Source organism: Euleptes europaea, chromosome 4 (genome assembly GCF_029931775.1).
Source record: "Euleptes europaea isolate rEulEur1 chromosome 4, rEulEur1.hap1, whole genome shotgun sequence".
Taxonomy (NCBI): domain Eukaryota; kingdom Metazoa; phylum Chordata; class Lepidosauria; order Squamata; family Sphaerodactylidae; genus Euleptes; species Euleptes europaea.
The window spans coordinates 3511614-3537071 of record NC_079315.1 but is presented as its reverse complement, the minus strand read 5'-3'; the positions used below and the strand labels follow the sequence as shown (position 1 = coordinate 3537071).

General features: G+C 49.8%; 1 protein-coding gene across 37 annotated transcripts in view; it reads right to left on the bottom strand.

The window, feature by feature from the left end:
* Positions 1-513: 513 nt before the first annotated feature.
* CAMK2G (calcium/calmodulin dependent protein kinase II gamma) overlaps positions 514-25458 on the bottom strand; it is a 177014-nt gene continuing 152069 nt past the window's right edge. For 4 of the 37 annotated variants that reach the window (XM_056849143.1, XM_056849144.1, XM_056849146.1 and 1 more), the window contains 9 exons: positions 21383-21451; positions 19997-20041; positions 16859-16907; positions 11536-11649; positions 8018-8149; positions 4950-5025; positions 2536-2630; positions 1380-1625; positions 514-619 (listed from right to left, as the gene is read on the bottom strand). In XM_056849143.1, the coding sequence (XP_056705121.1) occupies positions 1393-1625; positions 2536-2630; positions 4950-5025; positions 8018-8149; positions 11536-11649; positions 16859-16907; positions 19997-20041; positions 21383-21451 (813 nt within the window). In that variant the 3' untranslated portion in view covers positions 514-619; positions 1380-1392. The remainder of the gene's footprint in view (positions 620-1379; positions 1626-2535; positions 2631-4949; positions 5026-8017; positions 8150-11535; positions 11650-16858; positions 16908-19996; positions 20042-21382; positions 21452-25458) is intronic. The other 33 variants (XM_056849152.1, XM_056849155.1, XM_056849181.1 and 30 more) reach the window with 10 other exon arrangements.

Sequence of the window (25458 nt, the reverse complement as noted above, 5' to 3'; positions counted from 1 at the left end):
GGCGGCTGACCGCTGCGGAGTCCCCGCTGCCGACAATTCGGGCTCGAGTCAGTCTGCTGGGTTGCAGAGGGGGGGGGAGAAATGTCCTCCTTCCACCTTGCGCCCCCCTTTTATTTTCCATGCTGGCCCCAGGCCTCCCCCCCCATCACCGGCCACACTTCAGCATCGCCCGAGACAAGATGAGACCCCCGCCGCGCCTTCCCGAGGCACGGCCCTTGGCCGCCCCGCTCTCCCCCTCCTCGGCTCTGATTCCGAAAGATGCTCCAGCCGCCGACCCGGCCTCAGCCCTGGAGAGGAGGCGGCGGGCCCTCCACCGTGGGCGGCGGCCTCGCCCGCTACACAAACAATATGGGTTTTCGCTCGAGATTTAAAAGACACCTTCGTACAGCAGAACAGACACGATGGATCCGTGGAAAAACAACAGAAAGGCGGCAGTGCCCGCAGCGTCGGATTCATGCAGGGTATCGTGCATTTGGCGGCTGCCGGTTTTGTAATTCTTTTTTTTTTTTGTAATTTATTTTTTTTCGACGTCAAAACAAACGTGACCGTCGCTGTGATCCAGGCACTCCAGAGCTGCTTGCTGAGAAGATATTGCCCTCCCGCTGAGTATCTCCGAAAGCTGCTGCAGGGAGGAGAGAGCCGAAGGGTGGGGAAGGCGGAAGGAAAAAGACAGCAGGGTTAATGAAATGCTTTCCAATGGGGCCTCCTGGAGGACTGGGCGGACACCCCTGGATTTAAGCGGGCGGAGTGACTCAAAAAGAGGGGCCACATTTACATGGGGAGGCGCACGGCACTTGGAAGGGGCCCCTCCTCTCTCCTGCCCAATTTTTTAGCCGCCTTTCCACCCAAATAGGGTCCCCCCAAGGAAAACATAATAATAGAATCATAGAGTTGGAAGAGGTCCCCAGGGTCATCTAATCCAACCCACTGCACAATTCAGGAAATTCACAACTGCCTCCTCCCTACACACCTCCATGCCCAGAAGATGGCAAAAAACAAAAACAAAAAACACAACCCTCCAGGATCCCTGGCCAATCTGGCCTGGAGGAAAATTGCTTCCTGACCCCAAAGTGGCAATCGGCATTACCCTGGGCATGTTAGAAAGGGCCACAAGAGCCAAACACTGATGCAACCCTTCCTGCCCTCCCTCTCATGATCTGCCTCAGGTCATCGAATCAGCATGGCTGACAGATGGCCATCTAGCCTCTGCTTAAAAACCTCCAAGGAAGGAGCTCTCACCACCTCCTGAGGAAGCCTGTTCCACTGAGGAACCGCTCAAACTGCCAGAAAGTTCTTCCTAATGTTTAGCTGAAAACTCTTTTGATTTAATTTCAACCCGTCCCCAAATGCTTTCCGTAGGCCTCTGGGGCCGGACGTACCCATGTTTCAGCTTCACTGGAGCGGAGCTGCTGGAGCCCCAGAACAGTGGTAATGGACGTTCAGCCACTTGCCGTCGCGGCGGTGCCAGACGCGGGTCTCTTCCGACTGCGTGGTGCGAGGCCGGCCTTGGCCATCGATGTACTGTGTCAGGCGGATGTAGGCGATGCAGGCTGCGTCGTCGCCAATGACGTGAACGTGGGGGTTCAAGATGGTGGTGTGGATTGGCTTGCTGTTCTTGGACAGTACTGAGGAGACACGTAAATTCGTCAGGATCCTGCCTCGTAGCTGACAGGCGGCTTTTTACAGCTACGGCTGTGTCTACTCCTCCATCCCCTCCTCACCCAAGTCCGTCAGAATCCCAGGGAATATTTTATCTCTGTGGCCGTCTCTGTTCTCCTATCTTTCAAGAGCCAAAAAGCAGCCAAGCTCTGACGCTTTCTCCCTGTCCAAACGAGTCAAACCTACATTTCTATTGTGCTCTGCTGTGAACCTAAACGTTTGTCAGACCACTGGGGCCTGCTGTCCCTGCCCAGCTACCCTCTGAGGCCTAGTGACAAGTGGCAGGGTTCCCACTGCTTCAAGGATGGTCAAAAGCAAAAAGCTAGCATTGGAGGGTTGGGCTAGAAGACCTCAGCAGAGTTGAAGAAGAAGCAGAGTTGTTTTTTATATCCCGATTTTCTCTACCTTTAATGAAAATCAAACCAGCTTACAATCGCCTTCCGTCCCCCTCCCCACAACAGACACCCTTTGAGGTAGGTAGGGCTGAGAGAGCTCTAAAAGAACTGTGACTAGCCTAAGGTCACCCAGCTGGCTTCATGTGGAGGGGTGGGGAGAACCAACCCAGTTCACCAGATAAGAGTCTGCCACGTGGAGGAGTGGGGAATCAAACCCGGTTCTTCAGGTTAGAGTCCGCCACTCATGTGGAGGAGTGGGGAATCTACCCCGGTTCTCCATATCAGAGTCCAACACACTTAACCACTACACCATGCTGGCTCTCCACTCCCTTACATCCTCAACACATAACCCTCACAAGGTTATACTGTTGCACAGGTCAACTTTTTTTTAAAGTCCCTCCACAAGAGAAATTAAGTTCTTTCCCCTTGGGCAGTCTGAGCGAATGGGTACGTCAGTGTCCTCGGAAATCCCACCACTCACAGTTTTCAAAGTAAAACTTGTGAAAGTCCATCCCCTCCACGAGGTTCCCCAGCGCTTCCGGCTCAAAGGAAGTCAATCCTGGGTCACAGATCTTCCTGCAACGAAGAAAGTTATTCCGTCACTCCTGCCTCTGGTCCCCTATGTCCTGTATAGTGATAACTGCAGGTTGCTTGTTAGTTTTGCATGCTCTTGCTACAGAGGGTTTCCTAGAGATATCCCCCAACCAGGAAAAGAAAGTTGCGCTTCCCTACACCCAAATACAGTGCATCCCCGAAGACTCTTTTCACAGACAGACTTTGAACTACACTTTCACAATCAATGGCTGGATATTGGGGAATTTTTTTTTTTTTTTTTACAGTAAGGGTTGTTCAACACTGGAAACAGCTACCTAGGGAGGTGCTGAGCTTTTAAAGCACAGACACACGCAGTCAGGTCATTGCAGAGATAGGACGAGAACTGTGCAGGAAGAATTCTAATATTATGTAACTGCTAAGTTAAATAACTTCAAAATGATCAAGAATTCATCTATAGGTAGGAATTAGGGCTGTGCATATCGGTAAACCTGAACCGAAAATAAACCTGAAATTAGCCATTTCTGCAATATTCGGGTTTATTTTTGGCTGAATAAAAAACATGGGAATCTGCCAAAGCTGAATAGGTGATTCCTGAAAATAGGTGATTTCCGGTTTCGGCTATTCGCCTTTGCTCAGTTGCAGGGGAGAAGGCAGTCTTCTTCCATTTTTCTCTATTTCACTGGTTTTGTTAGGACCCCATAGTTGGGGCCCTTTTGAGGTAGAGGTTGTGTAATCAGAGCCAACTTGGTCAGACCAAACTATCCATCACCTTTCAGTGGATTAATCTGCACAGCAGAAGGGGCATTTAAAAGATGGGGCTCACTCAGCCCGGTCTGGAGGGATATACCCTCCAACTAAAAGCACCAGCTTCCACAGCTGCTGATCCGGATTCTGAGGAAGATCCCTCACCCACACGGATGAGCAATCTCCTTCAGAAGAGCCGTCTTAGTCGTGACTTCAGCTGGCTCTGATATCCCCCCACACACATGAAAACCTGCTCCAAAACGGAAGGTCACCCTGAGTAGTGGCTTTGTTTCCTTGTACTGTGACCATCTCTTGAAATCAGATTTTTGATGGCTATAATAAAGGACTGTTCACATGATGTCATTTGCAACCAAAATATATGTTTTATATGCCTTATTTTTCTTGCATTTAAGCAATTTTCCTCAGTGTGGAAGCTAATTTGCATGGACATCATGCTATGTGCCTCAGATACGAACAGAGCCCCCAGACTTTGAGGCGCCAGCCTGCCAATCAGCTCTTTCCGCCAGTCCTCGGAGCGCTGACCTTCTGAATCTGAAAAACGATTGACAGCTCAGCTCACAAATGCCTGGAGGATGGGGGTGACCCCTTTGGGGGCCCATAAAAGTGGACCCCTGTTCCAAACTTCACCAAACGTCTCTGTCTAATGAGAGTTGCTTGCAGCTACGCTGCAAATTTGGTGACTCTACTTCGAAAAACGCACCCCCCAATCCTTCAAAATAAACTCCATAGACTTATGAACCTGAATTTTTCAGGAAACCCGGAAATATTCCTTTACCAGTGTGGGTATTCAGCTTATTTTGGGTTTACCCCCACAAATTGGGCCCAATAACACCGAGCCTGAAATTTATCTTTTTTTTGCACACCTCTAGTAGGATGAATTGAAATAGTCAGGTGATTTGTAGAATGTATTCTTATTTCATCATATATTTTTTATTCTTGTATTTACTCTTGAATTTCTTTATTTTCTCCAAGTAATGAGATGTTGGAGGAGCCCCATGGCGCAGAGTGGTAAGCTGCAGTACTGCAGTCCAAGCTCTGCTCATGACCTGAGTTCAATCCTGATGGAAGTCCATTTTATGTAGCCAGCTCATGGTTGACTCAGCCTTCCATCTTTCCGAGGTCGGTAAAATGAGGACCCAGCTTGCTGGGGGTAAAGGGAAGATGACTGGGGGGAAGGCACTGGCAAACCACCCCGTAAACAAAGTCTGCCTAGTAAACGTCGGGATGTGACATCACCCCATGGGTCAGGAATGACCCGGTGCTTGCACAGGGGACCTTTACCTTACCTTTAATGATATGTTTCCAATTATAAATTATGTTCACTATGATATTTTCAAAGGAGTTTTTTTGGCACAAATCCTATCTCATCTGTGGAATCTCAGTTCTTTTTATCTTTTATGTTCTGTTTTTATCAATATCATATAATAAAAAAAATATTTTAAAAACATGGCCAGACTATTTTGCTCTTTCCCACTGAGTTGTACACAATGCCACTTCCTCACCACGAAGGTGCTGGCTACAGGTCGGACGGTCAGTGCCCTTTGGCCCAGTTTACCTGGAAGATCACCAACTTACGTGTAAGCCTCGAAGTCTCCATTATTGATTGCTTCGATCAGCTGCTCTGTTATCTTGATGATCTCTTGCTTGCGCACTGCGGGCCAGAAGGAAGAGGGAAGCTTTAACTGCTAGGCTTGGCCGAATGTCATCACACAGCAACCAAGAGCCCCCTTCACGAGAACCCAGCAGGTCAAAATCAAAAGCTTGGATCCTGGTGCAGCCTGCCCACCCCCACCCCCCAGCACTCCAGGAACAAGTCGCAATGACAGCTACCCGTTTAAAGGGAGGGAGTCTGGCAGATGGAAGGGAGACAGGAGAAAAGGATAGAGAGCAACAGTTCGAGAAGCAGTTCCGGTATGCCAAAGAAAGCCCGTCTCCCCGTTCAGCTGTAGCAACCAGCGCACAGTTGGTGCATCACGCCGCTGCGCAGATAGGAAAGAATCCATTTGACAATTCAAAGGTGTGGGGGAGGGACAGAGAGATGAGGAAGCAGGTAAAATGCTCCTGACCTTAGACAGATACATCGAGAACAACACAGAGTCCCTTCACACCTTCCTCCCCCCTTGTCCAGAGCTGCCGCCCCCTCTGTTCCCTGCCGTTAACACACGATTTCAATCACTTATCCAAAAACACTGGGTTGCATCCCATGAACAATGAGGAGACACACTCGGGTTCTCCATGCCGGCAGGTGGTGGGGGCAGATTTGCCTGATTCCCCCCCTCCAATGAAGCTCCTCTGTGAATGTTGTCCCAGCTTTTTGGAGGACATAAAGGGTTTCTTGGAGAAGTGGGAGGTAGGAAAGCTCCACGTTTGGGGGATCCAACCAAGTGTTAACACAAATGGAGGACCTTTGTCAAAAGAAGAAGCTCAAACCCTGGTTTGGAATAGACCTGGGAAACCTGGATTCATGGAAACCTGGTTTGGATTAACCATGGTTTGGGTTGGGGGTCACCAACAACAAAGGGGGGGGGAAACGTAACCTTAAAAATCAACAAAATTAAGTACCCAAAGGTCAAGAAAAAATAAACATTCAAGGCCAAAAGTTATACAATTTAAAAGTTATGGCCGTACAAAATATGTATGTATTTATTACAGGCTAAAATCTAATAACACTTATAACACATATAAGGCCCTGCAAAAGCCTACCAGAGCATGTTTATTTGGTAGGGTTTTGCAGGGCCTTATATGCGTTATAAGTGTTATTAGATTTTAGCCTGTAATAAATACATGCATATTTTGTACGGACATAATTTTTAGATTGTATAACTTTTGGCCTTGGGTGTTTATTTTTTTCTTGACCTTTGGGTACTTAATTTTTTGGGTTGGGGGTCGCCAAATGCAAAAACAAAACAAAACCCCAATGCTTAAAGGATGGAACAGAAGGAGAGAAGGGAAAAGCCAGGGCAACTGTGCTCCCAACTCGGATCACTTCTGCACTAGCCCACAAGAGAGAGTCACGTCAAGAGTCCCCCGAAGTTTGCTTGGCATGGTTCCTATCAAAACGAGAAGATTTAGAGCCAAGATCCACAAGAAAACAACAGAAGGGCACGCTGAGAACCCAACAAGACCTGCTTAGAGGACCCTTTTGAGAACAGGTCCCAAGCCCTGTCCTATTATTCCACAAGGCTAGTGCTCGTAGGATCCTCCGCTCTGGCGCCGCCCTGCCACGTAAATCCTGACCACCAACCCAAGAGAAAAGAGACACCCCCCGGATGATTTCTTGCTCCCAAGCCCTCACCGCCCCCCCTCCTCTCAACAGAGACCGGTGGGGCCGCTCAACAGCTCTCTCAACACTTCTCGTTCCCGGAGGACAGCATCAAGCCAATACAATTTTAGCCTGCCTTCTCTACAGCCGACCCGGCCCGGCTCCCTTTCCGATGGCTCTCCTCAAGGCTTAATGCTCTCTAGACCTGCCCCCTCCCATCACCGTCATGGGGCAACATGCACAGGGGCCAAGGATATGCTGGAAGGAGAGAAAACACAGGCTGCATTCTCCCAAACCACAGGTAAAGGAGGTAAACACAGATAAGGTGGTTCCCAAAATGGAAGAGTAACAGGAGAGTGGATGAAATGTGGGAAATGCTGCCTTGTCAGCATCTGAGGAAGCCAAATTCTGATGGTTCCCTCCAGTCTTTCAGCAGAGCAGGAAATAGTTAACCATTTCTTTGTAGCCAAAGTTCACGTAGGCCCGAATCGGAAAGTTCTGCAATGCCAGTGATAATGAGTCTACCTACAGTGACTTCAGAGAAATCCTAACACATGTGAATGAAAACAAAATTCATCACAACTCCAGGCACCAGCCTCTGCCGCGAAGGCCCTAACATTGGGCCAGTCGAAGCGACTGTGCGGACCATCAAACAGCAGGCCGCTATACAGCCCGAAACCACTTTGAGGCCGTCCGCCGATGTGCTCAGACTCCTCGATCGCATTCCAAGCAGCATTCGCGGGCCTCACTGCTGCGGAGATGCATTTGGAGCAACCTAGGACAAGCCTTACACCAAAGTTGAGTCACCTGGTTTTTCCAAGTCTCACCTTTGCAGCCTCTATCCAGACTCGCTTCTGGAGACTATAACAGGTGTGTCAAACATGAGGCCCGCGGGCCGGATCTGGTCCCTTGAGAGCGCTTATCCAGCCCGCGAGCCGGCCATCCCCTCACTCTTGATCTGGCCTGGTGAGGTATGGCCCGACCGAACCAAATGACATTTATGTCATATCTGTCCCTCATAACAAGTTTGACACCCCTGCTCTATAACCATCACATCCAGGTAACCGTACCTACCAGTCCCAGCCAGCCGTCTACAACCATGAACAAAAACACCGACCACCAAGAAATGCTCCGAAAGTCCCCTTGAAATGAATGGAAACGGCGAAGGAGACAGCTTCCTGGCCAGTTGGGTGGCCTTAGAAAGCGGAGACCCTCCACATAATTTGTTAGCCCAGGCAGAAAGAAACCACAGGGGGAAGGAGAGGAACACGTCCTTTGAAGAAATAACGGGGAGGAGGATGAAGAAAAGGCAGATCAACAAGGGCGCCAGGGCGAGGGGGTTTCTACTCCTGCTACTACAGCTAGGCAATGGCTAACTTACATGGTGGACTGTTAAGCATAAACGGAACTACTGGAGTTAGGTCAGGCTCCGATTGAGCGCGATCCAACTCCACCGTTTGCCTTGGGCTGTCCCAGGCAAGAAGTTTCTCTTCACAAGACTGTGTGGCAGTCGCTGCAAAACAAACGCAAGCGTTAAAAGAAAAACCAGAAAGCAAAAAAGAAGGATTGCATCAAATACAGAGAAGCACGTGTGCACGAAGCGCACGGCGCAGGGGCACACTCCCTCCCCCAGTTCCTGTGACATCCTTGGTATATGTTGTATGAAAACCGGTGGGGGCAGCACCAGGAAAGGTGCCTTCGAGTGCGAGCATCTCTACAAAGGGACCCATCCCTTTGAAACAGAGCAAGGCTGGAGGAAGGAGGGAGAGACAGTGAATGAAACCTCCAACTTGCTCCAAATCAAAATCAGTCACACCACAGCAAGCAAAAGGAGAAAAGACTCCCCTGAACCCACTTGGGTGGGATGTCCCCCTTTTTGGGGGGGGGGGGAGGAGAAGAGGCTTTACGGCCATTTATGCCTTGCTGTTTCCTCGCGGTCACCCCGCCGACTACTTCAGGGCTTGACTTTGATTATGCTTGCATTTTTCTTTTTGAAAAGTTTTATTTTAAACGTATAAAATTATACCTTTGACATAACATATAACATACATACACAACCTAACATAACAACAAGTGTGCCTCATTTAACTCTAGATCTATTATCTGTTAGATTATTCTATGCTATCATCTCTTAATTATGCCTATTGGTGACTTCTCTGCTTACTGAAGACTAAAAACCTTTCACAGTATTGTCTACATTGGAATACATGAGAAGGAAAGCATTTTAATTATATCTAACTTATGTTTTTGTATAACTATAGTGATTTTTTTGCATTTTCATATAGATTACATGTCAATATATTCTTAACTAGTCTATAGTTTGGTTATTGTAACTGTGTTATCTTAGTAGACTATAAAATTATTCACTAGAGTTGCATTTTCCGACTGTCAGAACGCACCCTCCCTGCGCATTTCTGTGTGTTTCCCCCTCGTTTTCCAGACACTGGCTAAACATGAATCGAGAAAATGTGGGCAAAACACGCAGAAACGCGTGTGGAGAGCAAGGCGACCTCTGACGCTCGGAAAATGCAAGCATAATAAAGCAAAGCCCCGAAGCAGTCAGTGGGGTGACTGTGAGAAAACAGCCATGCATAAATGGCCTACACCGGTTTGGAACTGAGATAACCATCCCCTTTCTATAACTGAAACCCAGCCCATCTGGCAAAGGTGAACCCCTTCCCTTCCCTCTAACACTTCCATGTGTAAGCAACTGAGCTAAGGGCACAGCCTTGGGGGTAAGATCCGAAGGCATCCATCGCAGCAGTCTTGCTCACAGGAAACAGGGCTGGGGCTTGGAAACCCGGCAGAGTTGCACGGAGCAATAGACGGCTGCTAATCCAGAAATAATTAAGACCTCAGGGCAGGCAAGAGACGGGAGTCTGAAATGAGCAGGCCTGGAGATGTCCAGTGTGTCTGACTGCAACTTTTTCCCAGCTAGAAAACCTGACACCATCTGCGTATCCCGGGTATCCACCGGAAAGGCCCCTGTTAACCGGGCACACAACCTGATCTCCCTGTTCAGCTTCTAGCCCTTGAGGATGCAAAGGAAACTTCATATATGTGGGCAGCAAAGGGGTTAGAGCAGGGGTTTCAAACATACGGCCCGTGGGCTGGATCCAACCCCTTGGGAGCTCTTATCCGGCCCACGAGCCAGCTGAGGCAACCCCCCCTTCCCGCTCTCAATCTGGGCTGGCGAGGCACGGCACGACCAAGTGACATTTATATCATATCTGGCCCTTGTAACAATTGTGTTTGACACCCCTGGGTTAGAGGACTCTGGAGGGGGGGCACCCAAGCCCGCCACCCTCTTCCCTGACTCCTGAGGAGCAGCCTTTCCCTCCACGGGTCACTTTTGAAAGCACCCCCTTTAAAAACAGGGAGGTGCTTCTGACAGCAAACTCAGAAAAAGAAACAGAATTTCTTTAAAAAAAAACCTGTACACTTTTCCTGCACAGAATTCATTTCCGTGCTGGAAAAAGGATGACACCGGTATACGGACCGTGGCTTGTGAATGATGGCATTTTGCGCATTCCACCCCAGGCACACAACTAGTAAACTGCAGCCGATCAGAGTGGCCCAGCCCCAAAGGGTAGAGCAAAACAAACCTGCCGTCACCACAACGGACAACGAATAGGCCGGGCCGGGATCTGGACTATGTTTTCTGCTAATGGGAGGGGGATGAAACTCCTGCCAATCCCCCTCCCACTGTAGAAGGAGTTGGTTTTAATATGCCAACTTTCTCTACCACTTATGGCAGAATCGAACCAGCTTACAATCACCTCCCCGTCCCTTCCCCAATACAGACACCTGTGGGGTAGGTAGGGCTGAGAGAACTGTGACTAGCCCAAGGTCACCCAGTTGGCTTCATGTGGAGGAGTGAGGTAACCAACCTGGTTCACCAGATTGGCCTCCGCTGCTCACGTGGAGGAATGGGGAATCGGACCCGGTTCTCCAGATCAGAATCCACAGCTCCAAACCACTGCTCTTAACCACTGCACCACGCTGGATCTCTCGCCAGGGTGCTTTCCCCCACCATATGGTGCTTTTGGCCAGGGTGCCCCAGCGTGGCATAGTGGTTAGAAGCGGTGGTTTGGAGCGGTGGACTCTGATCTGGAGAACCGGGTTTGATTCCCCACTCTGTGTGGACCCAGGATTTGTCCCCCCATGTTGTCCCAGAGGGTCCCCGTTCTCAAGAAGCCGCGCCGTAGCGACATCAGCAGATGGCGGGGGGGGGGGGAGAGGTAGGGAAGATCTGCTCTGCCGATGGAAACACCTTCCGTTGGTCTGGATCCCCCCGCGTGGCTTTCCACTTTTTCCTACACAGGTGCTCTCCTTGCCAAAACGGGGTTGTGTAAGAAACAGGCCCCAGTTGCCCTGACTGATAACTTTTCTGTGTCGCTGGTCGGAGATTGTAGCTCACCTCTTAGCGCAGCCTTGAGCATATTTAATATCGCTCAACAGTTGGAGAGAATTATGTTTCTGTCCAACAACGATGGCAGACAGACACAGAAGCAATGTACCTTTGCCAAAGATTCACACGATCAAGACCCAGGTGTGGTTAAAACACACACACACACACACACACACAAGCTAAAAATACGGTATCTGATCAAGGAAAGAAAGGAGATAAAGTCAGCTGGGTGAGTTTTTTTTCTTTTTCTTTAGGGAAGGGAGTGAAGAGGTGGAGGTGCGTCTTTGGAAAGGGTTGCGTGGGTGGGGATAGTTCCAGGAAAAGAAGGTGAACTGGATTAAACGTCTGAAGCCTTGGAAATGAGTCAATATTGTGGAAGAATATTGCAGGAGGAGAGGAAGACAGGGAGATGGATGGGAAGGGGGGGGGAGAGTGTGTCGAGGCAGGGAAGGGGTGCCGTTGGAGGACCTCCCCCCTTGTGGACTTACTGGCTGAGTAACAGAGAGAAAGCTGGGACTGGAGGGATTCGGTCTGGGGTTTGCTCTCGGAGTGACTCCGTCCTTCGAGCATCGAACCGCTGTCCCCGATGGAGAGTGGGGGGGCTTGGATGGCACAGGAGTAAAAAAAAAAAGATAGACACAAAACACATACGCACACACACAAACAAAAAAAATGCACATTCAGTAAAAAAAAAGAACGGAATAGAACACGTCGAAGCAACCGTGATGCTCGGCACAAACGTCCTGCCGTCGAATCCAGGCAAAATACCCAAAGGGGAGTAATACCAAAAGCACGTGTATACAGAAAAAAATATCGCTACGCAACTGAATGTGACAAATTATATAATTTCAAAAAGACATTACGAGGAACTTTCTAACAGTTAGAGCGGTTCCTCAGTGGAACAGGCTTCCTCGGGAGGTGGTGAGCTCTCCTTCCCTGGAGGTTTTGAAGTAGAGGCTACATGGCCATCTGTCAGCAAGGCTGATTCTGTTACCTTGGGCAGATCATGAGAGGGAGGGCATCTTGGCCATCTTCTGGGCATGGAGTAGGGGTCACTGGGGTGTGTGGGGGGGAGGTCGTTGTGAATTTCCTGCGTTGTGCAGGGGGTTGGACTAGATGACCTTGGTGGTCCCTTCCAACTCTATGATTCTAGGTGATTTATAATTCCACATAGACTTATAATATTCAAAATACTTATGTCCAAACAATGCAAACTATACAGTTCCTCATACATCACCTTTTTGAAATTATATGATTTGTCACATTCAGTTGCATGTGTGTGTGTTAAGTGCTGACTCATGGCGACTCTATGAATCAGTGTCCTCCAAAATGTCCTATCTTTGACAGCCTTGCTCAGATCTTGCAAACTGAGGGCTGTGGCTTCCTTTATTGAGTCTCTTTTTGGGTCTTCCTCTTTTCCTGCTGCCAACTTTTCCTAGCATGACTGTCTTTCCCAGTGACTCTTGTCTTCTCATAACGTGACCAAAATACGACAGCCTCAGTTTAGTCATTTTAGCTTCTAGGGTCAGTTCAGGCTTGATCTGATCTAGAACCCACTGATTTGTTTTTTGGGCATTCAGCGGTATCCGTAACACTCTCCTCCAACACCACATTTCAAAGGAATCTACTTTCTTCCTATCAGCTTTCTTCATTGTCCAGCTTTCACACCCATACATAGTAATAGGGGATACGATGGCACGAATTACCTTGATCTTGGTTGCCAGTGACACATCCTTACACTTCAATTCAGTTGCATAGCGGTGTTTTTTCTGTACACATGTGCTTTGAATCCAGGCAGGCAATTGGTCTGTACAGCCAAGGGTGAATAGGGCTTGTCTCCCCCCGCCCCACAGATGCGCAAGAGGGACTGATGCGAATATGACCGGCTTGGAGGGCCGGCCAGATGGTGCCACTTCGCTCCCGAGCAGGAAGTTCTTCCGTCGCTCATCTCTAAGCGACACTCGTGTAATGAGGATGGAGAAATGGCTTGGCTGAGGGGGCGGGCTTGGACGTCAAGGGGCACCCTGGCCGAGAGCACCGAGTAGCGGGGAAAGGCACCCTGGCGAGAGAATGGGCGGGAGACGGACGCAGCCCTTCCTTGGCAACATCTGAGCGGGGGCTCATCCTATGGAGAAAGGCATGTCTTCCCGCAAAAAGTCCTTAGGAAATCACCCACAACAAAAGGGGGGGAAACAACCCTAAAAACAGAAGAACTAAGTACCCTAAAGTCAAGAGACAACATGCGCAAGGGGCCAAAATGAAAACTTCAGTATATATGATCTTATGAAAAAGTATCTAATATATTTATTACAGTAAAAATCAACAACTTATCTAAGGCCCTAATATAGCCTCTATATTTCTGTTGTACGTAAAATACAGAATGCAATTACATAAAAATATGTGTCAGTATGCCAATCTTTATGACTGAGTTTAAAATGGTGTTTATCAAATATAAAGAAAAACTATGCAGGTTGTGCTTTTTCAATTACAGGCTTCAGTAAGTCAGAAAATTTAATTTCTTTTATAAAACCTCTTGAATTGGGAGATATTGAATTCCTTGCCTGTAGTTTTGCAATAATCAAATTATCCCAGCCATGAAGATGTATTTTTTGTATGTAGACTACTGGAGAAGGCCACATGGCTGAAACGCATTATGGTCACACTTTTAGTCTAAATGTTTGGTTGTTATTTTGTGCCTATTTGTGTTATATGTTCATATCATAGAATCATAAGAGTTGGAAGGGACCACCAGGGTCATCTAGTCCAACCCCCTGCACAAGGCAGGAAATTCCAGACTACCTCCCCAGTGACCCCTACTCCATGCCCAGAAGATGGCCAAGGTGCCCTCCCTCTCATCATCTGCCTAAGGTTATAGAATCAGCATTGCTGACAGATGGCCATCTAGCCTCTTCTTAAAAACCTCCAGGAAAGGAGAGCTCACCACCTCCCTAGGAAGCCTGTTCTACTGAGGAACCGCTCTAACTGCCAGAAAGTTCTTCCTAATGTTTAGACGGAAACTCTTTTGATTTAATTTCAACCCGTTGGTTCTGGTCCAACCTTCTGGGGCAACAGAAAACAACTCTATATGACAGCCCTTCAAGTACTTGAAGATGGTTATCATATCACCTCTCAGTCTTCTCCTCTTCAGGCTAAACATACCCAGCTCCTTCAATCTTTCCTCATAGGACTTGGTCTCCAGACCCTTCCTATTGAAGGATCTGGGTTGAAGGATCTGGGTTCAACAGAAATATAGAGGCTATATTAGGGCCTTAGATAAGTTGCTGATTTTTACTGTAACAAATATATTAGATACATTTTCATAAGATCATTTATACTTAGTTTTCATTTTGACCCCTTGTGCATGTTATCTCTTGACCTTAGGGCAATTAATTCCCGAGGAAATCGCCACTACAGCCTGTTGCTACTAACTCCCTCCCTCTGTCTGGCGTGTCCCGTGTTCCACTCCGGCACGGAGGATGTGCTTCTAAATGACCCTCTTACCTTCGACCAGCACATTAGCTGTAACAGTATCTAGTGTGCATTTTCAGGCACAGGTAAAGCCACCTGTTGGGTTAGAATGTCAGTCCACCTTGTCTAAGACTATCTGCTCTGCCTGGCGGCAGAAATCCAAAAGTATCAGGCTCAGATGGTTCCCGCCAGAGCCTGGACTTTGGGCATGCAACGCAGAATGTGCTGTTGAACACATGAACACATGAAGCTGCCTTCTACTGAATCAGACCCTCGGTCCATCGAAGTCAGTATTGTCTGCTCAGACCAGCAGCGGCTCTCCAGGGTCTCAGGCTGAGGTCTTTCACACCACCTACTTCCCTTTAACTGGAGATGCCGGGGATTGAACCTGGGACCCTCTGCATGCCAAGCAGATGCTCTACCACTGAGCCATGGCACCTCTCCTCAGAGCACCTTACCGATACCTCCCTTCTACCCCCCCCCATTGCCTTGCAGAAGGAATGGTGTTTGGCAAAACCTCAAATAAGCATCTCAAAGCAGAGCAGCACATAGAGAAAATAATTTGCAAATAGATGTGCTGTAATGTGAACACGGAGGCAGAATACACTAAGCCCGCCCCTCTGCCCATTCGCGCTTGGAGCTTCCAGCTGTGCCCCAACCACTTCCATAAGCTGTCCACTCTCATGAGCTATCCTGCTAACCAGGACTTCCCCTTGAGTAGAGCCCGGACAGCAGGGAGCTGCTGACTGCTGGGGGGGGGACACAGCCCCCACTCACCCCTGAAAGCTGAAAAGTCGGTTGGAGGCCAACATGCCCGCTGCCACTTTCAACTGAGCATGATTCAGGCTTTAAGAGGGGAGTGGACACGTTCATGGAGGGAGAGGGCTATTCATGGCTACTAGTCAAAATGAATACCAGTCACGATGCATACCTATTCTCTCTAGTATCAGAGGAGCACACCTATTATATTAGGTGCTGTTGCTGCAGTTGTCTTGTTTGTGGGCTTCCTCGAGGCCCCTGGTTGGCCACTGTGTGAACAGACTGCTGGAGTTGATGGGCCTGGGTCTGATCCAGCAGGGCTTTACTTATGTTCTTATGCAACTGCCAGGATACCCCCTTCAGCCAGCAATTTGGCTGCATCCTGTGGGGGTGGGAGCCTCCCCCCAGCCCAGTCCTTTAGGAACTTCAATCTAGTCCTGCATGAGATGAAGAGGGCAGTGGGGAGCAATATGATGCCCTTTTCCAGGCCGGTTTTTTTGGTTCCTCTTCCACCCCCGGCGTCTGCGTTAACTACAAAAGGTTGACAGTCCTGACGGGATGGATGTCTCGGCTGGCGCAAATCTCTCCTCCCCTTAATTCCTTAATTCGGAGATGCCAAGGATTTAAATGGGGGCCTTCTGCATGCCATGCGGGGGCTCTGCCTCCGAGACACTGCCCTCCCTCCGTGGCTCCTAGCAGGTTAGGAGGGAGGCAGCGATATGGTCGGAGGTTTTCCCTTTTGCCTCCTCGTTGCAAAGTAAGAAGGTGAGGCTTTGATAAAGAAATGGTCTCTGGCAAGACAGCGATATTCTCCTCTCCTGCTTACAAATATAGTACTGGGATTCCCATGCACCATGTACATAGGAGCCCTGTCCATGTACACGCACACATGACCACTGCTGATACACTGAAGGCAACACAAGCTACCTTTTCCCATGGAATTTATGACTGGTTGGACCAGCCTACGAACGGTTCTAGGAGGAATAACTTCGATTGTTGTAAGAGAAGAAGAAGAGTTGGTTTTTATATGCCGACTTTCTCTACCACTTAAGGGAGACTCAAACCGGCTTACAATCACAGTCCCTTCCCCTCCCCACAACAGACACCCTGGGAGGTAGGTGAGACTGAGAGAATGTGACTAGCCCAAGGTCATCCAGCTGGCTTCATGTGGAGGAGCAGGGAAACCAATCCAGTTCACCAGATTAGCCCCTGCCGCTCATGTGGAGGAGTGGGGAATCAAACCAGGTTCTCCAGATCAGACTCCACCACTCCAAACCACCGCTCTGAACCATTACACCATGCTGGATAGAAGCATTTTGCTTCCTCCGAAGCCACCAGAACCAGTTTTGGTTCCCAAGCCGTAAATTACAACTCTTACTAGAAGCTGGAAAACTTAGGAAGAAATGCCTGGCTTAGCGCTACGAAATCTGGAAGCTACCTGTTTCCTCACACCCCACCCTAATGCAAATGCCCCTTCCTGTCCATGACGGGGGCAAAGTTAAGGAGAACCTGGCACTGAAAACTACTCCATGTCTGCCAGCGGGTTTGGAATCTCTTGCCTACTTACTGCCAAGGTGTACCTACCCTTCAGGTCCTCGTCTTCAGTGGTGGTGTTACAGCTCTCCGTGGAACCCTGCAAAGTAGAACGTTGGTAGATGGAAAAATCAGCTCGTCACCAGACAAGTAGGCACAGAGGGACACAGAGAGCAGGGGGAAATGGAGCAAGGGAGGTAAGAGGCCGATGCTGTGAACAACCTGGTGGTCGTCATCCATCTGCTGGCATCTGTATGGATTGACTACTGTAACACAGCCCATTGGGAGCGGCCCTTGAAGATGGTGTGGAAATTATAAAATTTGGTTGCTCATTTGGGGGAGGGTTGGCCCTGAGGATCACGTTAAACATATTCTTGCTCAGTTTCCAAGCCCAGTTCAGGATGCTGCCTACGATCCTGAAGTCCTACATTGCCGGAACCCCAAACCTCTATCTGGGACAGGAACCCCAAACCTAACTCTTTCCATATGAATTTCTTAGACCAGCTGGCAAAGCTCTGGGAACCCTTTCAAGACACAGTGGAACTTTTACCCCACCCCCTCCAGGCTACAACAGCCTCTCAAGGTAGACCTCTTAGCCCTCCATATTCTTTAACATCAGGCACGCACCTGAAGCTTAAATATTTAATCTGGCATTTTCAGTATAATGAAAAATTTTCAAGTTCTGATTTATTTTCAGTCTAGGTCACGGGATGATGTGGATGTCCGCATGTACCATGTTGGGCTTTGATTGTCCCGTTACTGATTTTCACTTTTTTCTAATTGCATGTACATTCAAAAGGTTATCAACAGGTTTTAATAAATAAGGAAATGCACAAATGAAAATGGACGAGGAGCTACAAATAGTGGGGTGGAACAAGGAATGATCAATCCTGCGGCAGCTTTTGCTGGGGGATCCTTATGCCTGTGGAATCAACCAGCGTTGGAACTCTGCTGAAGGGAAAACGTCGACAGAGCAGCGCAAAGCATGGACTGAAACGACAGCTCTGGGTTAAAAATTATGTTGGACCGAAAAAGTGTTCAGCCTTCTGCAAGACCAGTAAGAACAGCACTACTGTGGCTGCGGGTGGCCAGATCCGCACTAGAGATGTTTGAAGCAATTTTCATAAAATCATAGAATTGGAAGGGACCACCAGGGTCATCTAGTCCAACCCCCTGCACAATGCAGGAAATTCACAACTACCTCCCCCCCACACACCCCAGTGACCCCCTACTCCATGCCCAGAAGATGGCCAAGGTGCCCTCTCTCTCACGTTCCACCCAAGGTCACAGAATTAGCATTGCTGACAGATGGCCATCTAGCTTCTTAAAAACCTCCAGGGAAGGAGAGCCCACCACCTCCCGAGGAAGCCTGTTGCACTGAGGAACCGCTCTGTTAGAAAATTCTTCCTGATGTCTAGACGGAAACTTTTTATTTCATTTGAACCCGTTGGTTCTGGTCCGACCTTCTGGGGCAACAGAAAACAACTCGGCACCATCCTCTCTATGACAGCCCTTCAGGTACTTGAAGACGGTTATCGAATCACCTCTTGGTCTTCTCCTCTTCAGGCTGAACATACCCAGCTCCTTCAACCTTTCCTCATAGGACTTGGTCTCCAGACCCCCTCACCACCTTGTTGCCCTCCTCTGGACACGTTCCAGCTTGTCTACATCTTTCTTAAACTTCCTCCAGGCAAGATTGGTTAGGGATCCTGGAGAGTTTTTTTCTTTGCCATCTTCTGGGCATGGAATATGGGTCACTGGGGGTGTGGGGGTAGTTCTGAACTTCCTGCATTGTGCCGGGGTTTGGACTAGATGACCTTAGTGGTCCCAACTCTATGATTTGGTTTCGAGTTGGTTTTACCTATGACAAGCCACCATGTCTTCTTGTTCATGGGGGCTTCCCTCTCCCTGAAATTGGAACGGGCATCTTTAAAACTTCTTTCTGGACACAGTGGGTATGTGCGGGGTGGGAGGAGAAAAACCCTGGTTGGCATCGCAAAGCAACAATACTCCAGGATCATGCTATAGCCAGGTGCCAGCTTTTTCGGAACGGGGTTTCCCTGCACAGACATATGGCGAAGAAGGCTGCCAGAGACAACCGCACAAAATCTAACCACGGAAGGAAAAGACAGAGGCTTAAACAATGAGGGTGAGGCGACAGGGAGAGCGGAAGGTTGGAACTTACGTTGGGCATTTCCCCGTGCCACAACGCTGGCAGCTGGCGGCAGGGGAGGGAACACACACAATGCGAATAGGTTAGGACACGGGAGAATCTTTCGAAACGTCGGATGGAGCAGCGCAAAGGTGCCACGACCACCAGCAGCAGCGTTTGTCATAACCTGCAACGCTACCCGGAGACCTCCGCCCACACAAGAAGCACGTACACCTTTCTATTTAATTAAACTTCTATGCAAAGAAATACAGGAAGGGAAGCACATAGATAGGGGTCGGAGCGCACAGCCATCTCCTCATGCAACGCGACATACACATAAAATTGCCAGTATGCGCACACTCTAAGGCCTGGTGGACAAATGCGGCACAATAAGGTGGCGGAACAGGCTGTATGGCTCTACACTGAAGAAAGGTGATCAGATTTTTAAGTGTTTAAAAACTCTTTGTAAATAGGAAATGGGGGGGGGTCGGTCCCATTTAACTTCTTGCCTTTCTCCCCTGTTGTGCACCTCACCCTGGGAGAGCCAGTGTGGTATAGTGGTTAAGAGCGGTGGACTCTAATCTGGAGAACCAGGTTTGATTCCCCACTCCTCCACATGAGCGGCACACTCTCATTTGGAGAACCGGGTTCGATTCCCCACTCCTCCACATGAAGCCTGCTGGGTGACCTTGGGCTAGTTACAGTTCTCTCTAAACTCTCTCAGCCCCACCTACCTCACAGGGTGTCTGTTGTAGGGAGAGGAAGGGAAGGAGATTGTAAGCCGCTTTGAGACCCCTTAAAGGGAGAGGAAAGCGGGGTATAAAAACCAGCTCTTCTTCCTGTTTCAAGGAGGGTTTGAGGAGCATTCAACCACAGAATCCATCACACAGAATGGAGCAGTGCAGCCTATTTCAACACCTTATTCTCCAGCACCTGCAGACCAAGCCTAGGACACCCACTTTTTAAGGGGGAGGGATGGGGGACAATGAGGAGGGACATTTGGGACTCTGAAGGCCCTTTGCGAGCCGGCCCCTTACCTTCACACCATCATTAGCATTGTGGACAACGGTAGTTTGTGGTTCCTAATCGAAAGAGAACAGAAAAATAGAAAGGATCAGATCCCGGCTCCGCGCCTCGCCTCCCTCTGCGTAGCGTCTGTTGGGAGAGCGAAGGGACAGACAAGAACAAACCACAAATGCTTCTGTCCTGGGAGTGGGGGGGTAGAGCAAACACAAGGCACCCCCCCGGCAGGGCCACCCGGGTGGCCGGAAAGAGGGGGGAACACGCAAGGAGACAAAGCCACACTCTCCTGGCCATGCCTCGATTTGTTGCGTGGGCCCTCCTCGGCATGGCCAGAAATCTCCAAAGCTGGAGCGAGCAACCAGTTCAGCAAGAAGGGCCTTTGTGAGTCCTTTAGGAAGCCACCGGGCAGCGTTTTTCCTGGAGCTGAAGGATCGCATGAGGCAAGGCTTTGTCTCCCTACACCCCTACACAAAAAAGTGTCCTGGCCGTTATTTCTCTCTCTGGAGGGACATTCATAATTTCCCCTACCAAAAAACGGCAGCTGGGCCACAGGCCACTAGGCGGTCTGCCATGATGAGCCGCTTGGGCAGAGGGCTTTCAAAGTCCCACATCTGAGTCGGACACGACGACGTTGTCGGTAAAAAGAGGAGGGGGGGATCTGGTTGTGTGTCAAAACAGCAACAGCTTGAAAAGGCCGGTGTGTGACAGGGGGTGGGGTGGGGTTGTGTGTGTGTGGGGGGGAGGCTTTCATATTATGAAATGTCCCAGGAGAAAAAAATACCTCTTTTGAAGCATCGTGCAGAGTGAAAAGCATCTGTTCCCGTCTCTAAGCTCTTCCCATCTGCACTCCTTGGGTCCCTGGAGAGGGGACCGGCCCTCGCCCTGCTTCAACTCCCACCCTGGGCCCGGCGGCTGCCGTTCCTTAAGCAAGCGGGACCGCATCTCGCCCACCAGCCCCTGTCACCCATCCGGCCACCGTCTCCTCTTCCAGGGCAACCAGCCAGAGTGGCACTTGGGCTGAGCTGTCCAAGATGCAGGAAGGGGTTAGCAGGGGGAACAGCAGGGAACCCTCTCCCGCTCCGCCCAGGGCATCGCCCGCTCCTTGGAGAGTGGATGTCCTGGTCGGCTCCATCACAGCCTCCTTGAGGTCGAGAGTCAGGAACTCAGACCAAGAGAGCCCTCCGGAGATGCAAGCCCTGCCGACAGACGGCAATGCCCCCCTGCCCCTCTTTCTTGCCAGGGAGGAAGGACAGAGAGGATCTCAGGGCCAAGGGGATGCAGACAGAGAGAAGCCAGAGCACAGAGAGCAGCGCAGGCAGAAGCCGGGGGGGGGGGGGGGAAGGAAAAGCCAAAAGGGAAAGAAACCAAAACAAGGACAAAGAAATGGTCGGGAAAGATACCATGGCCATCGGCACTGAGGGGGTGTCTTTGCCCGGGCTTACTACACTGGCTTTGTTGTTGCTCTGTGGCTGAGACAGAAAAACAAAGGGTTTAGTTTCCCTAGGCCCTGCCGGGCGACAGTCATTTAAAAAAAAAAAAACAACCACATCACATCGTTACGGTTGCGCATCCACATTATCAGCTCAGCGTCACCCTGGGGGAAGGAGGAGTGGAGGGGAAGTCCTGCGGCAGAAACATGGGGCGGCTGGAGACACGCGAGGTAAGGGAAAGGATGACCAACCTCGAAGCTGCGGGGGACGGATGGACAACGAGGAGCCCAGAGAGGGGTGCGAATCCAGCCAAGCCGAGTGGGGTGGGGCACAGAAGCAGGAGCACAATCAAGTACAGCGTGTTGTATGATACAAGATGGTGATGGGATGTGCCTGGAAACCCTGAGGGCGGAAGGGCGTGGACGAGGAACCCCTACTAATCCCTATCTGGGCCTTTGAGATGGAGGAAGTTGAATGATCTCCTGAGACGTCCGGACATCCGGCGTCTACACACGACAACCCACACTGGCTTCATCCACACATTTCGACCTGTAATCTTTCCTTGCTCTCATTCCATGCTGGCCATAATTAGAGTAGGACTAGAGAATAAAACTGCTGCTATGATACTGCCCTTGTACAAATCTATGGTGAGACCACACTTGGAATACTGTGTACAGTTCTGGTCACCACACCTAAAAAAGGATATTGCACAGCTTGAGAAGGTGCAGAAAAGAGCAACCAAAACGATCAGGAGGCTAGAGCAGGAGCAGCTGCCCTATGGGGAGCGGTTAAAATGCTTAGGGCTGTTTGGCTTGGAAAGGAGGCGGTTAAGGGGAGACATGATAGAGGTGTATAAAATTATACATGGTATGGAGAGAGTGGACAGGGAGAAGCTTTTCTCCACCTCTCAAAATACCAGAACGCGGGGTCATCTGCTGAAGCTGGAGGGGGAGAGATTCAAAACAAATAAACACAAAACACATAGTTAAATGGTGGATCTCCCTGCCCCAGGATGTGGTAGATGGCTGCCAACTTGGAAGGCTTTAAGAAGGGACTGGTCATGTTCATGGAGGAGAGGGCTATCCATGGCTACTAGTCAAAATGGATACTAGTCATGATGCACACCAATTCTCCCAAGTATCAGAGGAGCATGCCTATTCTATGAGGTGCTGTGGAACACAGGCAGGATGGTGCTGCTGCAGTTGTCTTGCTTGTGGGCTTCCTAGAGGCACCTGGTTGGCCACTGTTTGAACAGACTGCTGGACTTGATGGGCCTTGGTCTGATCCAGCATGGGTACTCCTTTTACCAACCTCGGAAAGATGGAAGGCTGAGTCAACCTTGAGCTGACTACCTGAAACCGACTTCTGTCGGAATCAAACTCAAGTCGTGAGCAGAGATTTTGACTGCAGCTTACCACTCTTTGCCACAGGGCTCTCTAAAGGTAAAGGTAATCCCCTGTGCAAGCACCGGGTCATTACTGACCCATGGGTTGATGTCACATCACAGCGTTTACTAGGCAGACTGTGTTTACAGGGTGGTTTGCCAGTGCCTTCCCCAGTCGTCTACACTTTACCCCCAGCAAGCTGGGTACTGATTTTACCGACCTCAGAAGGATGGAAGGCTGAGTCAACCCTGAGCCGGCGACCTGAAACCAACTTCCATCGGGATCGAACTCAGGTCGTGAGCAGAGCTTTTAACTTCAATACTGCAGCTTAACACTCTGATCATGGGGCTCCTACAATGGGTATAGGCTGAACCCAAATGGATGGAGCTCACCCACCCACCCACACAAATATTCCCTGCACACAATCATGTTGTATGAGCAGGGCTACTTTAATACAACCAGCACGTTGCACTAATCATGTGAAAAGCCACCAGCCAGACTTTGACAGCCCAGAAGTGTGGTGCGGCTGGCTGGCTGGCTGCCTACCGCCCTCTGATTCTGGCTTATCAAGGCCCACCTTATCTCTCTGAAGCAACTAGCCGGCAATGCGCCCACCCCCTCCTGACTGTAGGAAAAAGGAGAGATCCGATCAGCACAGAAATCAGAGATACAGGATGGCAGCTGGTGGCTTTCTTTTCTTCTCCAACAGCCTGTCACATGAGCACATGAAGCTGCCTTATACTGAACCAGACCCCTCTTGGTCTGCCTTATACTGAACCAGACCCCTCTTGGTCCATCCAAGTCAGTTTTGTCTACTCAGACCGGCAGCGGCACTCCAGGGTCTCAGGCAGGGGTCTTTCGCATCACCTACTTGCCTGGTCCCTTCAAGTGGAGATGCCGGGGATTGAACCAGGGACTAGGGCTGTCGATTCGGTTTGTCCTGAACCGAAAAACAGCCAAATTTTCCCCGATTTGGCAGTTTCTAGTTCAGATGGAATCGAATTTTTAAAAGGCAAGAAAACAACGAGCCAAATTCGGTGAGGTCGGGGCGATTGCCGAATAAATTTAGCAAATTCGGGAGCTCCAAATCAACAGCATAACCGTCAGTTAGTAAGCAAGTAGCAGCATTCTCCCGCGGCCAATGGTGGCCAAGCCGGGTCTTCTTCTTGCCAATCAGTCGTGGTTGAGTGCGTGAGCCCAGCTGCTGCGCGGCCCGGGGAGAGAAAGAGAGAGTGTCTGTTTGTGTGAGAGAGAGATCCCCATGGGGGGGTGCGTGTGCACATTCCCGCCTTTCCGTGGCTCTGGGGGGGGGCATTTTTGGAGGTAGAGGTCCCAAAATTTCAGCGTAGCTTGAGGGGACCATTCTTGAAAGAACCCCCAAGTTTTGTAAAGATTGGGTCAGGGGGTCCTGAGATATGGGGCACGGAAGGGGTCCCCCCCAAATCGCCAATTGGAATACAGGCATTAAAAACACATTCGCACCTTTCCGTGGCTCCGTGGGGGCATTTTTGGAGGTAGAGGCCCTAAACTTTCAGCGTAGCTTGAGGTGACCCTTCTTGCAAGAAGCCCCAAGTTTGGTGACGACTGGGGCAGGGGGTACCCAGTTATGGGGCCCAGAAGGGGTCCCCCCACCCATCTGCCCATTATAGCCTTTAAAAACACATTTGCGTTGGGCCACACCATTACCCCGGCCCGGGGGTCTGGTGTTGCCTCGGCAGTTGGGCTGTACCATTACCCTGGCCTAGGGGTCTAGTTGCCTCAGCAGTTGGGCTGTACCGTTACCCCTGCTCAGGGGTCTGACTAAAAGGCAATTAATCCTGAGTTATGGGGTCCCCCCCTTCCACCCATTGGAATGAATGGGAGCAGGCAATCCTTAATGTGCATCTAGAGAGTGGCAAATCCAAGGCAAAACCTCCCATGCCAAAGAGTATGTGTGTGTGAGTAATGCTAGAATCGTATTGAATTACTCCTGAGTCCTGACTCCCAGTCCCTGCTCCTGATAGAAGAGAAGAAGACATCCACAGTAAGACCCAGTTGGGGGCTTTTCTCTATAATTCTCTATAATTTTTTTCCTGTGTATGTGGGGGGGGGGAGATTCTGTGTGTGTGTGTGTGTGTGTGTGTGTGTGTGTGTGTGTGTGAGGGGGGAAGCCAAAGGAGGGTGGGTTTACCTGTTCTGCTAGGGGGTGGACTTGATTGCCTCTGTGTGGGACTGTGCTTTCTACTGTTTTCACCGGTTGCCAACTTCGTGTGGAGTTAACTGTGGGTCAGTGAGTCTCTCTCTGGCTGGTTCCTATTGTTTCCAATGGGCTGTGCAGCCGCTCCTGTTGTTTCGAATGGGCTAGCCTGTCATTCTTTTTAGTACATCCCCTGTAATGTATTTCAGTGGAGTCAATGCAAGTCAACCGACATTCCCCTCTCCCATTATCTTCAATGGACTGCGCAGCCTCTCCCATTGCTTCCTATGGGCTGACTTGTCATTCGTTTTAGTACATCGCTTTTAATGGCTTTATTCCAATGGGCAGATGGGGGGACCCCTTCCGGGCCCCATAACTAGGAGGCCCCTGACCTAATCTTCACAAAACTTGGGGGTTCTTGCAAGAAGGGTCCCCTGAAGCTACACTGAAATTTTGGGACCTCTACCTCCAAACATGCCCCCCCC